This window comes from Engystomops pustulosus, chromosome 2 (genome assembly GCF_040894005.1).
Source record: "Engystomops pustulosus chromosome 2, aEngPut4.maternal, whole genome shotgun sequence".
NCBI classification, from domain to species: Eukaryota; Metazoa; Chordata; class Amphibia; order Anura; family Leptodactylidae; genus Engystomops; species Engystomops pustulosus.
Genome location: NC_092412.1, coordinates 215,886,838 through 215,903,660, shown reverse-complemented (window position 1 = coordinate 215,903,660; position 16,823 = coordinate 215,886,838). Strand labels below are relative to the sequence as shown.

The window sequence follows — 16,823 nt, the reverse complement described above, 5'->3', positions numbered from 1 at the left end:
CCCACCAGCACATGGGATTTCAGCTATAGCCTCCAACTTTTTTCTGGCAGACACTATGGTAAATATAGTGTGTCGGGGCATGGCATGTTTTAAAAAAAAAAACAGGTAGAAATGGGTCTGATTACATGCCTTTTCTGCCAGAAACCTCTCATATTGATCTATACCATCTGAAAGGATTCTGACTATTAATGACCCATCCAGAAGAATGGCTGTTAAAGGGAATCTTTCAGCAGTTTTAACTTTACAAAGCTGCAGATAGTATTAGGTAACAGTCCTGTAGAATTGTGTAACCATACCTTTATGTGAGCTGTTAGTGTTTGCAAAACTGTAAAAAAAAATAAAAAAAAAATATGCATTTATATTCCAATATTGTAGCTGGACTTTGCTCACTCTGGTGCACTGGTGTGTGAGATCTCCTCGCTGAACACAGGACAGCTCCTCTGCTGTGAATAAGAACAATAGTAGGCTTCTGGTTTGATAGTCCAGCAGAGGGAAGGGGCTGCGGATCAGATTGAATGCAGAGATAAAAGAATAGAAGTCGGAGCAGACTCCTCCAGTGCTCAAAGTCTAGCTACTAAACTGGAATATAAATACACTTTTTGCGGTCCGGCTGCTACAAACAAAATACAAAGTTATGGTTAAGCAGATCTCCAGGGTTGCTTCCTAACACTGCAGTTTTGTATGTGTTGAGTGCTTAAAGACTCCTTTTAATAAGTGATACTTGGGGGTGTGACTGACACCTGTCACATCAGCCAATGAGTTGATTACAAGGATGCCGCTATACATTGCCAGACCACATTGGTTAGGGCGTTAAGGGTGTTGATGGGTTTCATTCAGATAATCCTATTACATTACTACTAAAAGGGATCTGGACTCAAATGCAATAGGATCACAATGCTATTACCAGTACTCCTGGTACTGGCATAGGTGGGTTGGGTCACACTGGTGCAAAGTTGCTCCTGTCTTTTGTGTATGATATTATTACCAGTCTTGTTTTTTTAGACCTTTTTGTTACATTTTTTCCCCATTCTTTACAACTCCCTTCCGGTGACTTGGTTGTTACTATTGCATTTTGCGCTAGTAGTAAATCCCATTCCCCATGTAATGTAATTTGTATGTATTCCAGGGGATGCTCAGCTGGTTCCAAACCATGATTTATTATGGAGACTGACTATGGTTTATCAAGAAGCAGTAATTCCAAAGGAAACAGACAGTCGGACACAACCATTTGAATACGGCGGAAGAATTGGCGTCCCTGCCCACAGCTCAGAGGAAGACAGTCAGTCAGGCACTTTCGGAGGCTTCATGGTTGGCAACCGCATTCAAGTGCCAAAAGATACGCAGCCCCCAGCCTCGAGGTCATCCTGCCGCAGTCCTGTAGTGGAGAATTTTCATTGTGATGAGAACACCTTCAAGCAGGACCTTCAGAAAAGTGCCCATGGGCTGTGTGGTAACTGGCTAGCATATTGGCAGTATGAGATTGGCGTAAGCCAGCAAGAGCCTCACTTCTACTTCCATCAGATCAAACTTCAGAGCTTCGTGGGTCACTCCGGGGCAATCAAATGTGTAAAACCTTTAAGTGGGGAAGATTTCTTTCTGAGTGGCAGCAAGGACAAAACAGTCCGCTTATGGCCTTTGTATAACTATGGGGATGGCACCAGAGAGATGGCGCCACGGCTCACCTATGCCGAGCACAAGAAGACAGTGTTTTATGTGGGGCAGCTGGAGTCTGTGCAGCAGATAGTCAGCTGTGATGGAGGAGTCTGCATATGGGACCAATATACAGGTAGAGCACCACTGGAAATGTTAGTTGAAACCATGTTTAATGGGGTTGTCCCAAGTTTATTTGTTGTCCCCTACGTGCAGGAAAGGGGATAAAAATCTAATTGGTAGTGGCCTTATTGCTGGGACCCCCATCGATCACAAGAACGGACTCCCACAGTTCACAAGAACTGGAGTCTTGTTCTCACTAAGTGATGAACTGGCAAGTTAAGGATCTGCCCTGCCTCTCCATTTAATACAATGGGGCACATTTACTTACACGGTCCTGACGCGATGCCCGATCCGGACGGTCCGACGAAGACTAAGTACGGCGCGATTCACCAAGATCGTGCACCTGATATCCTGCATGTGTCGCTTCCCCCCTGAGGTCCGCCGGAGCAACACAATTTGAGAAGTTAAATCCCGAGTGTTGTCTGAATCCATCGGATCGTCCGACGGCCCCCCCTCCCCCGATATGTGTCGCGTGAAAGCAGGCGCCGATGCGCCAAAAACCCCAGTTAAATGTTGCGCAAAACGGAAAAATTGGGGAAACCCGACGGAAATGCGTTTCGCGAACCCTTAGAAAATGTGCCCCAATGGGAGGATTGCACTCAACATCTTCCGACACTCCTACAGTATTGAAAGGAGTGACATGACACATGCTCATCCTGCCGCTCCATCCGAAAGAGAATGGGACCCCCATTCATAACCGCAGAAGACCATTTTCTTGAGCAGTGGGGTCCCAGCAGTCCAATGCAGATTATCAAAATCAAAAAATTCAAAAACATATACATACACTTACATGGACACCATAGAGGGGGCCCCATACTCAGTTCCTGCCTCTGTTTGCTATAGTGAACACTCTTCTTCTTTAGAGGACAGAATGTGAATAATATTTTAATCTAGTTGGTCATTGATCAAATCAGCACCTTGTAATATTTTTGTACAGCGGATGCCTACAGCAAGAAATGTGTGCCCTCCTGTGCCATGCCTGGGTATTGCAGCTTAGCTCCTTTTGAAGTGAATAGGATGAATTCCTATAAATCTCATTAACTCAATATCCTTCAGTAGTAGCTGGAACCCCACTTTAATGTCTTATCAGTTGTCTGCATTTACACTGTGATATGATCTTTAATATGTAGTGACACAGAATAGAACAAGCCTGTGTGAGATTTGGCACCACAAAAAGAGCAGAGGAAATCTGAAGACACAGTAGGGAAGTTGTCAGGTTACACATTGTCATTATGTAGGTCTGCAAGCTCAGACCCCCACAGTGATGGCATATCCCACCAAATTGTCATGTTGTAACTTGGTCAAAAGTAAATAATACTTCAGCTACTGCAGGTCGGAATTGGTTGAGGTCCAAGAGGCTGAACTCTCACGGTTGTCATATTTTAGAAATATATTTTAGAAGTGCCATCTATATATAAGATTGTGTATATACAGGTCTTCCACACACAAATGGAGCAATTCTATTACCAGATTTTACAGAATTGCCCTGTGTGGGATTAGTGACTAATACTTGCAACGGCTTACTTTATGTTCACATAGAAATCTATAGTTTATATCTGTATTTCCTACACTACATAGCTTTATACCTTATATATAGATTATATTAGATACTTTACTTCTTATCTGTGGATCATATGCTACATAGCTTTATACCTTATATATAGATTATATTAGATATCTATAAAACAGATTATCGATACTTTACTTCTTAGCTGTGGATCATATGTTACATAGCTTGGAGATCCTACACTTTATAGTTCTAGATTGTTGGACTTGAACAATTGGAAAAGCGTTTCTGCCATCTAGTGGGATGTTTAGTTCTTCTAATAATGCTATGTCTCCTTTCTTGGTAATACATTCAGGGTTTTTGGGGAAATTTAAGAAGAGTTTTGGGGAAAAACTTAAAATCTAAATCTATTTCCCATGTAATTGGGCAGGAAAGATTGGGCATGTTGGAGTTCAGCATGGTTGATATTCTGTACATATACTACTAATAAAATGGTTGCTGATTGGTTAATGTCTGTGTGATTAATATTTGATATTAATGTAATATATTTCTTATCTTCACATATTTGGGGTTTATAATACAAGAATGGGGGTACTGTGTATAAAAAGGAGCTCCTCCTTCAAAACAACATTAACATATTGAGTATTTTGATTGACAGGTAAAACCATTCGGACTTATGAGGCTGGAGACACTAAGGTCCCCATTACTGCAGTGGCCACAATGCCGCCTCCTTACTGCAGCGTGACGTTTGGAAGCTCTGACTCCATACTGCGATTCATTGATCCTCGGAAACCCGGGCTTCAGGTACTAATACATATTGCTTCATTATGGCTATTGCCAGTAAAACGGTGTTAGGCGTCATGCACATGACTAAAGTTGTTTGCTGTGTGCTAGCCACGTCTAACAGCTTATACACTTCCCCGTGTATTTATATCATTATTGGCCACTAGATGGAGCCCCATCTACAAGGCACAGGTGATTGTTACATTGTATAGGAGTGTCCTGCTCTTGTTTAGCTGTAAACCTTTTGAAAACCGAGGAGTTCACTGTACTGTGCTAATCTGGTGACTACAAATCCGTACATATACCATTAACAGTGCTGTCATAGCTGTGTATCATACAGGACTCCTGCTCCATCATGACGTCATCCCAGATCCTACTCGGTGTTCAGGATAGAGAATGATACAGTACACTGCACAGTTCCCTCTAGTGGCCAGCAGTTGTGGATATTAAACAATTATTCTTATATTTTTAATATTTTCTCGTGTAAAAAGCAATAAAAATTTGCCCAAATCAGTAAATAATTAAACAGAAATTCACAATAACAATATAAATTCATTTTTAAAGCCAGATTTCCTTTTATGGCAATATACACAACGCTGTATCTAGTTTTATCCCAATCCTTTCTCTCTGTTTTCTACTTCTTCCAAACTGAACTAATGTAAGAAAGTATGACCAGGCAGACACTTCAAAGGGTTTGATTTTATTGTATTTTATTATTTTTTATTCTGTATCCATGTAGACAGACATCTTAAAAGGTGTAAGTTAACTCCCCACTGATCCCAATAACAGGACCCCTAGATATTTCCTGACTAGATAAGATTAGATTAGTATTGTTTATCCCAAAAGGGAAATTGTAGTGTTTTAGTTACAGAAATCATAAAATGCAAAGACAACACTTATTTCCATAATAAAAATATGAACAATTTTAAATACCATCAATAAAACAAAACTCATCAACCCCAATAATCCTATCATACCAGAATACACTTCATTGTCTAGACCAGTGGTGGCGAACCTATGGCACTGGTGCCAGAGGCGGCACTCAGAGCCCTTTCTGTTGGCACCCGGGCCATCGCCCCAGCACACCAGACAGGACACTTCCTGCAGTTCCAAGCACCTTATGCTGCTCTCAGCCATACTTTGATATTTACTTCACTACTTGGGACTGTAGGAAGAGGGAGAATGAGTAGACAGGGCCGAATTATGTTTAGAGGGCCTCCTGCTGGCCCCACGATTCACTGTTTACAGAGGGACACTGGAAAGAAGCTAAAATGATGAACATTTTCCATCTTTCTATTGTGTTGCTGCCCTCAGGAGGCAAATTTGAAGTTGTTGAACAGGGAGCAATAAGTTACTGTTTTAAATTTTGGTTGGCACCTCGTGATAAATAAGGGGGGTTTGGGGTTCAGTTTGGGCACTCGGACGCTAAAAGGTTCGCCACCACTGGTCTAGACCATAAATGAGCCACTTCTTGATTACACAGGTTTTGGCAGTGGAGGTCCCTGCAGTCGGAACTTGTTGGTACAACCCCCTTAATCACCCTGGTTGCAGTATTTACAGTAAATACTATTTAAATGTTTAATATATATATATATATGTATATATATATATATATATATACACACACAAATACATACAAATGGATTTCATCTTATCTGCCTATCTCTTGTGTTGCTGCTAATAAACTTCCCCTGCATAAAGTCAAATAACCGTAGGGATTTACAGTATTTGTCAGTTACTTGTGTGATGACTGTATGTAAGTAATTTATTTACATCCGTATCATTAATATTCGTGTTTGCCCCTCTTAGCATGAGTTTAAGCTGGCTAGCAACGTGAATGCAGGACTTATCCGCTACCTGGCCGTCAGCCCAAATGGACGCAGCGTTGTAGCGGGTTATTCTTCTGGCTTCATCATCTTGCTGGACACAAGGACCGGTCTGGTTCTAAGAGGGTGGCCGGCACATGAAGGAGACATCCTGCAGATGAAGGTAATAGACGTTCTATATAATGGCCCACATTTATTAAAGCATTTGCATCAGTTTTCTGTCTGACTTGGCACTGAAAAGAAGGTGCAAACTGCTTGTACATGTATTTTTAAGGCGTCTGCACCAGTTTTGTGCACCTTAAGGGCGTATTAGTGCTTAGCTGGAGTTAACGGCACACTTATTACTGACGTGCGTCACAATTCTGCAGCATGAACATAGTTCCCTACAAAAATGGTGCCCACTTCCCGAGTAATGCGGGGGAGACAGATTAATGAAGACCGTGCACCAGTTCTGATTAATCTGCTGCACACTCCATAGGAAAACTGCACATAGTACAGATTGCATTAATTTTCATAAATGTGACCCAGTGCCCACATTTATCAAAACTAGTGCAAACTGCACTATGTATCTGTAGAGGGTGCAGTGTGTCACACATTCTTTTTTTTTAATCTGAACTTTTTTATCAAGGCAGAGGAAAACAGAGTCTTAAATTTTTTCCATTTTTTTGATTTAAGACACCATAAAAACAAAGGTAAAACCGCGAAAGCAGGGGCATACAGCATACCACCCAATTCCTGGGCGCAGCCGGAGCTTATATATATACTCTGGACATATTCTCACCGCACGCAGCCAGGAGTTATATGAACCACAGGATAATGGCCCTGCCTACCCATCCCATCCCATCCCTTCCCATCCCTTCACCGGTCTGGCGCCCCAGTCTAGTGAATACAACACCACTAAAGATGGTAGGTCCCCTCCTATACGGAAAATACCTTGACTATTGCATCATGAGACTAATAGTGCTATATTTAGGCATTTCAGCTTAACCATTGAGTTGTGACCATTTTTGTTTAATGGAAATAAGTGCCCCTGATGGTAGCCCCGGGGTTGCTAAGCAGAATCCCCAAATTGCCTCAAGTTTCTTGGTAGTTTTTCTTTTTAGGTAGACTCCATACTCTAACCTGATGATATTATTCATACGATTTTTATATTCTCTCATGGTAGGAGGAGAGGTTCGTATGCAATGAGAAAGAATTTCCTTCCGTGCCTGATACAAGGCCCTGTGAATGCCCAGACCAATAGCATTGTTCACATCTAGATCAGGCATTATACCCGGCACACATAATTGAGGCTGTGCATTCAGAGAGGTCTGAAAAACCTCTTTCCAAAAGTCACCTAAAGCATGGCATGCATAGTAGATTCACATTTTCCTGTTGGCACCGGGGACACTGAGATGTTGGATGGAGATCTATACAACATCTCGGGGTCTTATAGACTCTATAAATAAGAAACAGCTGGATGATAGCCTAAGTACTGTATCTAACATGCCATTCCATTGCTCATCCGTTATTGGGCCTATATCATTCTCCCATTTCTGTTGGGTCTGAAATTGAAAACCATCCACATACTTGCCCAAAAGCCATGAATATAGGAAATATATCATCCCTGAGGTCTCCTGCCGTTTTGCATTATATATGTCAACAATATGTTACTAGCTATTGGTACATTTCCTTCGCCAAATTGGGCTTTCAGCGAGTGTCTCAGTAGCAGATATTAAAACAAAACCTGCCGCCTAGGTTAAACCCATCATTCAATTGCTCAAACGTTTTATTCTGACCTTCGTGTAGGACTTGGGCTACTGTTACCAACCCCTTCTGCTCCCTTGTGGAGAAACCTCCAAGCTGGAGCATTTCTGGTATATTAGTGTTGCGCCATAGGGGACTATATTCTGTTATCGGGCCTGGCCCTGTAAGTTCCTTAAATGTGGCTTAAGTCTTACTTTGTGGGTTGAAATTGAAAGCCAAGAGAGCTTTGAGAAAATCATTTTTGGTGTAATCTAAAGACACCATCCACCCCAATATCACTGAAGAAATAGAGGGTCACCTATATAAATAGATGGAGTGGGCTGTACAGGAGGGAACAGTAGTGATAATGGGAGACTTTAACTCTCCAAAGGGCTCTTCTTCATCTGTGAAGGGGAGACATTTTATCAACTTTCTGCAGGATAATTTTATGGTGCAATGTGTAGAAGATCCCACAAGAGGTGACGCATTGTTGGACCTTGTGATTTCTAACAATGCAGAGATTGTCCAAAATGTCAGTGTCCGGGAACCCTTGGGAATGGCGATCATAATATAATTATTTTTCTCCTACACTGTAAAAAGTAAAAACATGCAGGAAGATTAAAACACATAATTTTTTAAGAAGGCTAATTTCCAAAATTCAGGGCTGCAGTACAGGACATAGACTGGGATCAGGTACTGTCACATAATGATACTAATGTTAAAAGATAAACATTCAAATCTATCCTGGGTCATTATACTTCTAAATTTATTCCTATAGGTGACAAGTATAGGCAGGCTAGATTACACCCCGCGTGGCTTACAGCTACAGGTAGAACGGCCATAAATGATAAAAAGAGGGCATTCAAAAATATAATTCTGAGGGGTCACCTGAGGCTTTCAATAAGCCAAAGTACAAAATGAAACACAAGTGACCAAAGATGGCAACATATTTAATTATTTATTTTATTTACTATGAGAACTGTGAATCTGCGGAATAGCCTGCCTCGGGCGCTAGTCACAGCAGAGACAGCAGAGAGCTTCAAGAAGGGTCTAGATGCCTTTTACACCTAAATAACATTGAATGTTAAGTTATAATATAGCGGACTTTCCTTTACATCCCTTCCTCATCCAATTCCTTCCCTTGCTTGGTTGTACTTGATGGATATGTGTCTTTGTTGAGCCGTATAAATTATGTAACTAATTGATGTATACAATTCTCTCCGGCTAACCAGCCCTCTTGTGAGTTGTATCAAGCTTTTTGTTTAAATAAGACAGACAAGTGTCCGTGTGTGTCTTGCCCAAGCCCCAGTAATGAGTAACTCTTCTTTATATTTACCTGCCCCAGTGCACGCTGTGATAGTTTGTTTAACCTGTTCCGGGTCAAGGTGAAATAATGTTCATCATAACTTGTTTATTATCATAAGGAGATGGTCCCTTTAGTCAACCCTTGAAATGTGGATAGTGTGGGATTTACTACATGCTTCCGCACAGTTAAAATAAACTTTAGTCTCCCTGGATCACCGGCAAACAGTTTCTGTCTGCAGGAGGTGATTTCTTATACTGACGCACAGGCCTTGGGTTAGGGTTACTTCACACTTAACGTCAAATACCAGCAATGAATTGGCAACGGCTCATTCCGATAAATGTTTGTTTCCCAATCAAATCGTTAAGATCACACCAGAGTGAATGTGTAAGGATTCTCTTACATGGTGGCTCAGTGCTGGACATGGTTGTCTTTACAAAGCAGGCGACACTATGCAAGGGTCATCACAGGCATCTGCTGATATACGGAGGCTCAGAGGGGACGTTGCATTGACATTACGCTCCCGGTACATCCTGCACCTGCGGTCTATACCAGGCTCTGAAGCTCTGTATATCAACATAAGACGCGAGCAGCAGGAGGTGCAGAGGTACTATACCACGTTCTTATATTACTATAATAATTTCGTATAAGATTCTGTTATCCCTTACACTGATGTCTTTTATGTCCCGCAGGCCGCGGATGGAAACCTCATAGTGAGCTCTTCATCTGACCATTCCCTCACTGTCTGGAAGGAGCTGGAGCAGAAACCTTTGCATCAGTTCAAGTCTAATTCTGACCCCATTCATGCTCTGGATCTGTACGGCAGCGAAATAATAACCGGGAATGTGGCAAATAAAATTGGCATCTATTCTCTCCTTGATTCATCCTCTCAACCGAACAGCACAACCAAACTCAGTTCGGAAAACTTCAAGGGGACCTTAACCAACCTGGCTGTCTTACCCACCAAGAGACTTCTTCTCCTGGGCTCCGACAATGGAGTAGTCCGTCTCCTGGCGTAGAAACTGTTTAGGGAACCACAGTAACAATATACCTGTGATGTTGTTCCTTCAAAAAGCCATAGACCTTTTACCGTGTAGTGTTAATAGCCCGCGGCCATGTCCATGAAGACTTTCCAATGGGAGTCTAGGAGACATTTCTACCCATGGAGTATTAAACGGGAGGCGCTTGAAGCGCAGAAGAAATTGCATTTTTATATCAGGACCAATTTTATTTTAGAAAATCACTGTAAATTCTAATTTTACAACCACAGCAGCATTTATACACTTAATGGGGGTTTCCAACATTTGGCAAAAGTATTCCCTAGGGCAGTGGTGGTGACCCTATGGCACTGGTGCCAGAGGTGGCACTCAGAGCTCTCTCTGGGGGCTCCTAGGCCGTCATCCCAGGGCAGAGTTGGCCTCCAGTCGCTGGTAGACCAAGACATGCTAGGCTCAGCATTATTGTGATGCCACAAAATTGCCACGTCGGCACTTATAAGATAGGAAGATAGATAAGTGGGTCTCGGTCATAGTTTGGGTATTGACACCCTAGGAAGTTCACCATCACTCCAGAGGTCTTCCAAAACTCCATCAGTGGATCTCTGTTCTCTAAGACTGGATATCACACACTTGGCATTGTACATGGACCATCGACAGTCTCGTTGTTTACATGCACAATGTACACAACGTCCAACTTCCAATCCGATGAGACCATAGAGATGCCCCTGTATTATCTTGGTAGGTTTTGCCAATTGTTGGAAAACCCCACTTAACATCATAAGGCCGCCTTCCCAAATATAGACTCAGTTCTAACACTTCTCTACTTTACAGGGAGTAGCAAGAGGACACGCCTCAGGATCGATTAGTTTGCACTTTATCAAATTCCCTCTGAAATATGCATTGTAAAATATAACAGTAATTATGGAAATGACCTTATCCTTATATACATATAAGTTTCTGATTTATTGTTGATCAACAACAAACTTCCCAAAACCCCATATATGCCTCTCCTAAGAGTACAGAGTTCATGGACCCTTCTTAAAGGGGTTTTCCCACAAAGGAAATTTAGGCCCTATCCTGTGAATAGGGCCCAACTTGCTGATCAGTGGGGGTCTCAGTGCTGAGACCCTCGCATATAGCGAAAACAAGGGGTGGAGCAGACGGTCGTGCATTATCGTTCCGCTGCATTAATCTCTATGGAGCTGGCGGAAATTGCCGGGCGCTGCGCTCACTGGAGTGATGAACCCCTCGTTTTTGAGATCTGTGGGGGTCTCGGCACTGAGACCCCAACTGATTAGAAACTTAGGCCTTATCCTGTGGATAGGGCCTAACTTTCCTTCGTGGGAAAACCCCTTTAAATACCTGTGCTAGCGGTTTGCACTAGAAAGAGTGTGCAAAGTCGGACAGAAAACTGGCGCATGGAGCTTAGTAAATGTGCCCTATAGTATTCCTGGTTTGGAGGCACTTTACATAAAATATTGGAGCAGTTCTCTAAATTTGTACTAGGGTAAATATAGAATGTCGGGGGAATAATATAGCTGTTCTTTAGTATCTGAGATCACCAAAACCAGGCTCACACAGGGCTCTTGTATATACAATACTCTTCCAGCCAAATAACACAAATGGGGCACAGTATGTATTTTTGTATCATGTATCATCTGTGTTCTTCTATTACATACGGTTGTGTCCTAATCCAAGATCGGCTACGTTCCTGCAAACATAAAATCTGTCTGGGTGCTATCTTTTGATAGGACGTGGACAAATGTTTTTGTATGAGTTCAAACACATATACAGGCGCTGTTACTACTGCCCCATCTGTGAGCTATGTGTGTCCGAGCTATAGATTTGGGAGCAGGTCATATTCCTGCCCAGGTAGTCTTCTTTTTTACTATCATTCGTGTATGAGCGTGCATGGTGTATTGTGATCGCACATTCGTGTAATGGATGCCAAAGGGTGTGGAGAAACGCATATGCATGCAATGCAGGACACTTGCTAAGGCCGGTAAAGGGGTCCTATACAAGCACCTATAGACGATCCTCTATGGCACTGGATGAATGCTTCAGTTACTCATTGTGCAGAAGCATTGCTAATATGGGTTCCGTTGCTTGAGTATACATGCACAACCCATTTAAAAGACATCTACCACCAGGATGAAGGATTGTAAACCAAGCACACTGACATACTGGTGTGTGGCCTCTTTTTAGCTTTTTATGCCCTGGGTTTAACAAAAAAAGGCTGTTAAAATTCTGCAAATGAGCCTGAGGGCTCATTTAAAATAAATAATTTAAAAACCTTTTTTCATGAAAGCAAGGTTATGGGAAGCTTAAAAAAGAGCAGATCCTGCCAGAGGAGGCAGACAACAGCATGTATATGTGCTTGGTTTACAAACCTTCATTCTGGTGGTAGATGTCCTTTAAGAGGTAATCAGACTCAGTCAGCTGGGCCGTGTTAAGCACATGAAACTCTGATTAGATTTTGGCCATATTTCCTAACTTAACCCAGATCCACAAGATCCTCTATAATGATAGGATGTTGTAACCATATTTTGCTATGGAGCAGTAGTCCCAAGGAGATGCAGGGACTCCCAGCATGATATAAGACCATGATGCTTGGAGCCAGGGTCCTAGAACATTCCTCAGTTTTGGAAATAGGGCTAATGTATGGAAAATACAGAAATACATACTGTACTCAACCATAACAGTTCCTTGTTTGCTACTATGACATCTGTACCTGTCAGACCCAGGAAATGGTCCAGGTAAACAAGAAAAATTAAGTACTAGATCTGTTGCATAATCTAAAAGACAATAAGGTCCACTGGGTTTCTATTTTGGCATCTTTAATAGAATAGCAAAGTCGTTTTGTTTTTTTTTAGTAAAGAATCCATCAACAATCAAATATACAGGCAGTCCCCGGGTTACATACAAGATAGGGTCTGTAGGTTTGTTCTTAAGTTGAATTTGTACGTAAGTCGGAACTGTATATTTTATCATTGTAATCCCAGCCAGAACTTTTTTGGTCTCTGTGACAATTGGATTTTAAAAATGCTGGATTGTCATAAGAATCAGGATTAACACTAAATCTTCATTACAGACACCTGTGATAACTGTTACAGCTGATTATTGTAGCCTAGGACTAAAGTACAATAAATTACCAACATCCAGAGGTCCGTTTGTAACTAGGGGTCGTCTGTAAATCGAGTGTTCTTAAGTAGGGGACCGCCTGTAGTGCAAATTTTCATTATTATTTTTCTTAAATATAGGTGGCGCTGTGAGAGCCTAACCAGATAGAAACAGTGGATTCTCCTATGAATGATATAGTATAGAATTGCTATTTTTGCGATCGTCACTTTATGTAAAATCTCCCCATCTCGCAGTTACTTATCCCCATAATTGCTATAATCTTGCCATAAGAGGAATATTAGACACGACTAGTATTTTAACTCTTTCTCATGAATTCTAATTCTGTATATATTGTGTTTGGAAATGCAAGCCTGGGCATCTCAGGAAATCTATACTAGACTCGGGCTGCATGTACTCCACCGGTTCCATACTTTGTCCTCGTTACATCACACTTGTCATCACAGGAAGTTTGGGTTGTCTCAATACAAGTCATGTAAAACCATCTGTCTGTATATAATGTAAGATTTCTACATCAGGAAACCGCTGGACTGTTCTTTGCAAAGGAACTTGTAGAAGTTGGAGGAATTCCAAGCGCAGCCTCAGAAATGGACTAATCTTCTCTCCTAATGTATATCGCTTAAGGGAATAACTATAGATTATCCCGGTGAGTGACAGGAGGACACCTCACTGCATCCTGATAGAAGGGACAATTATCATCAACGATTAGACTGTTCTTCCCTCCTGTGTAATAGGAAGAAGCAAGAATCAAAACTGATATTAGATTTCTATTAAAGTCCAGGCAATAACTCTGCTTGTATAAAATGTTTTATCTTTACATTGCGTTTCTTGTTTCACTGCATTTATAGTAAATGTCAGGCCTTTATCTCTTTACAACAAGGAAAGTCTGGAAGAAAAGAGATTTTTTTTTTTCCCCACTCCGGAACAACATTTTGTAGTCAATGATCATCCAAAGTTAATATATTGAAGATTTACATTGTGTACGCTTTTCCTGGGTTACTAGTCTCCAGACCCTCTTCTCTGTATTGAGTAGAAGCAGTTTCGGGCTAGTACAGCCAGGAGTCTTCTTGGGAATGATGCAGCAAGTTTTTCCCACCTGGATTTGGGGATCCTCTGCCTCTTCCTTGAAGATCCTCGCCAGTTCCCCTTCAGTACAAACCTTGCCTGTGTTACATTAAGTTCTGTAGCCCAGAGCTGAACTTTTAATTCTGCTGGCCACATTCACAAAGACCAGATGAAGTCCTGTGTTAGGCCACCTACACACAATAAAAGTTTTAAAGTGATGCAGCACCTTATCTGTGTGGGGAGCTCAGACAACGGACCCAGGATGGATCCAAGACATCCGAAAGTTTGAAGAAAATATAATATGGTGTGACCGGAGCTCCATATAGTCTTCAAGTCATATGCATTATGTGTACACCTTTCAATAAAATTGCTTGTCCTATTGGACCATTAATATTACAGACGAAAATAAGGCACCATGCAGACACGGAACCGCTCAAATGTACTTCTAGTCCTTAAGATTCTCCTAGTAGCATATCCCATTAATGGTCGAATAGGATTTTATTGAAAGGTGTGCACATAATGCATATGAATTTTGATGAAAACTAAGGGACTTGAAGACTATATGGAGCTCCGGTCACAGCATATTATATTACCTACACACAAACCCTTTTTTTTTAAGTACTTTTAAAGTTTCTGAGCCCCATGTCCACCCATGTGGGTGGACATGGGGGTGGTCCATGTGCCAGCCAATTTTTTTTTGTACCTATCAGCTGATGCGCAAATACTGCTGGCACATGGATGATATCTGTGTGACATGCATATTTTTCCCGTTCTATAAGTAGGACAGTTGGCTAATGCCCGGGGCTGTAGAAACCACAGCCGTGTGTATGAGCCCATAGAAAGTCATGGGGGTGGGGTGGGGGGTGGTTTAGGTGATGAAACAACAGATTGCACCCAAGTCCCAAAACAACATTCTTGTGCATGAGGGTTTAAACTTAAAGTTGTAAAGACTAAACTTCTCTGACTGCTGATCACAAGAACAGGCTATGCCGATGTGTAATAGAGGGAGAGCGCAGCTCTGAAGGCTGCAGAACTATAAATGCAGCCATAGGTATGAAATCAGTAGAGCAATACAGTGGATTATTTAGTTGTGAAGGATGTTAGTAGACCAGCCTCACATACTCCTCTACCTTTTTTTTTCAGCTATCTGATTTGTATTTGGAAGACCCCATTAATTCCTCTTTATAGTAGTTTCCTTAAATGCATTTCTCTGAGAACTATCTAAACACAAATCTTTGTGTGCGTTATTAGTGGCAATAGGACTTTTAAAAAGGCATTTATATTCCAGACTTGTAGCTGTACTTGGTATACAGGCAGCCCCCGGGTTACATACAAGATAGGGTCTGTAGGTTTGTTCTTAAGTTGAATTTGTATGTAAGTCGGAACTGTATATTTTATCATTGTAATCCCAGCCAGAACTTTTTTGGTCTCTGTGACAATTGGATTTAAAAAATGTTGGGTTGTCATAAGAATCAGGATTAACACTAAAGCTTCATAACAGACACCTGTGGTAACTGTTCTAGCTGTTTATTGTAGCCTGGGACTAAAGTACAATAAATTACCAATATCCAGTGGTCTGTTTGTAACTAGGGGTCGTATGTAAGTCGAGTGTTCTTAAGTAGGGGACCGCCTGTATTCTGGTGCACTGGCGCATGAGATCTCTTCACTGAACACAGCAGAGACCCTCCCCTGTCAGAATTGTTGCTGTAGTATACAAACAGAAGCCTGCTACATCTGTTACAAATAGCAGAGGCTGGGGCTGTGCTGTGCTGTGCCTAGCTATAATCCTGGAATATAATGCATTTTTCACAGTCCTACTGCTGCTACTAACACACGCAAAGGGCTGATTACTTATCTCAAGAACTTCTCCCTTACGCTTTACAGTTTTGTGTAGTCAAAACTGATGAAAGATTCCCTATAAAATGTAATCCGTAGCCAACCAGATTGGATGAGGAGATTGGATGAGAAGTGCAGTATGGACACAATGGTAGAAACCCTGTAGATGTGATTATTGGGGAGATTTATCATCAATTTTCTGAGGTAAAACTGTTCTAGTTGCCCATGGAAACCAATCAGAGCTCAGCTTTAGTTTCATAAACAGCTGTGGGAAAATGAAAGCTGAGCTCTGATTGGTTGCCATGGTCAACTAGAACAGTTTTGCTATAAGAGACCTATGATAAATCTCCCCTTATAAGTCAATGTTGTCCTGATGACATCGTGTGAATCAGGGCTACTTTGTTGGAACGCAAACACTTGCCGGAAGAAGAGCCGGGTGATCTCTACTCCACCAAATCCTAAAAACATTTTTTTTTTTTACCGGCACTTTTATTAGATATATATTTGCTGTACAATCAGGATAATCTTCCCATTTATTCAGCACTGAATAACTAGACTGCTCTGCAAGTCTAGGAGAGCTGGGCCACCACCTTCTGTAGTCTTTACGGAAACGCAACTCGAATACTTGATATCGTTTAATTTACCTGGTGTCCTCCTTCCTACTTCTTCCATAATTCATCTTTTTAGAAAAATTTTTTATCCTGTCTTTCTTGTATTTGGGCATTTGTCTATGCTTCGGGTTTTCGCTTAAAATCATGTAATAAACATGAGAAGCAGCTCTTCATTACAAATAGAATATGTATTACACAGCTGCAAAGACTTTTCAGAAACCTTGTATCACTGCAATAACCGTGTTTTACCAGAATATT

General features: G+C 41.5%; 1 protein-coding gene across 3 annotated transcripts in view; it reads left to right on the top strand.

Moving 5' to 3' along the window:
- WDR81 (WD repeat domain 81) overlaps positions 1-13,870 on the top strand; it is a 38,927-nt gene extending 25,057 nt beyond the window's left edge. For all 3 annotated transcript variants that reach the window (XM_072138120.1, XM_072138119.1, XM_072138121.1), the window contains 4 exons: positions 1,127-1,786; positions 3,939-4,084; positions 5,873-6,052; positions 9,610-13,870. In XM_072138120.1, the coding sequence (XP_071994221.1) occupies positions 1,127-1,786; positions 3,939-4,084; positions 5,873-6,052; positions 9,610-9,936 (1,313 nt within the window). In that variant the 3' untranslated portion in view covers positions 9,937-13,870. The remainder of the gene's footprint in view (positions 1-1,126; positions 1,787-3,938; positions 4,085-5,872; positions 6,053-9,609) is intronic.
- The last annotated feature ends 2,953 nt before the right edge of the window (positions 13,871-16,823 follow it).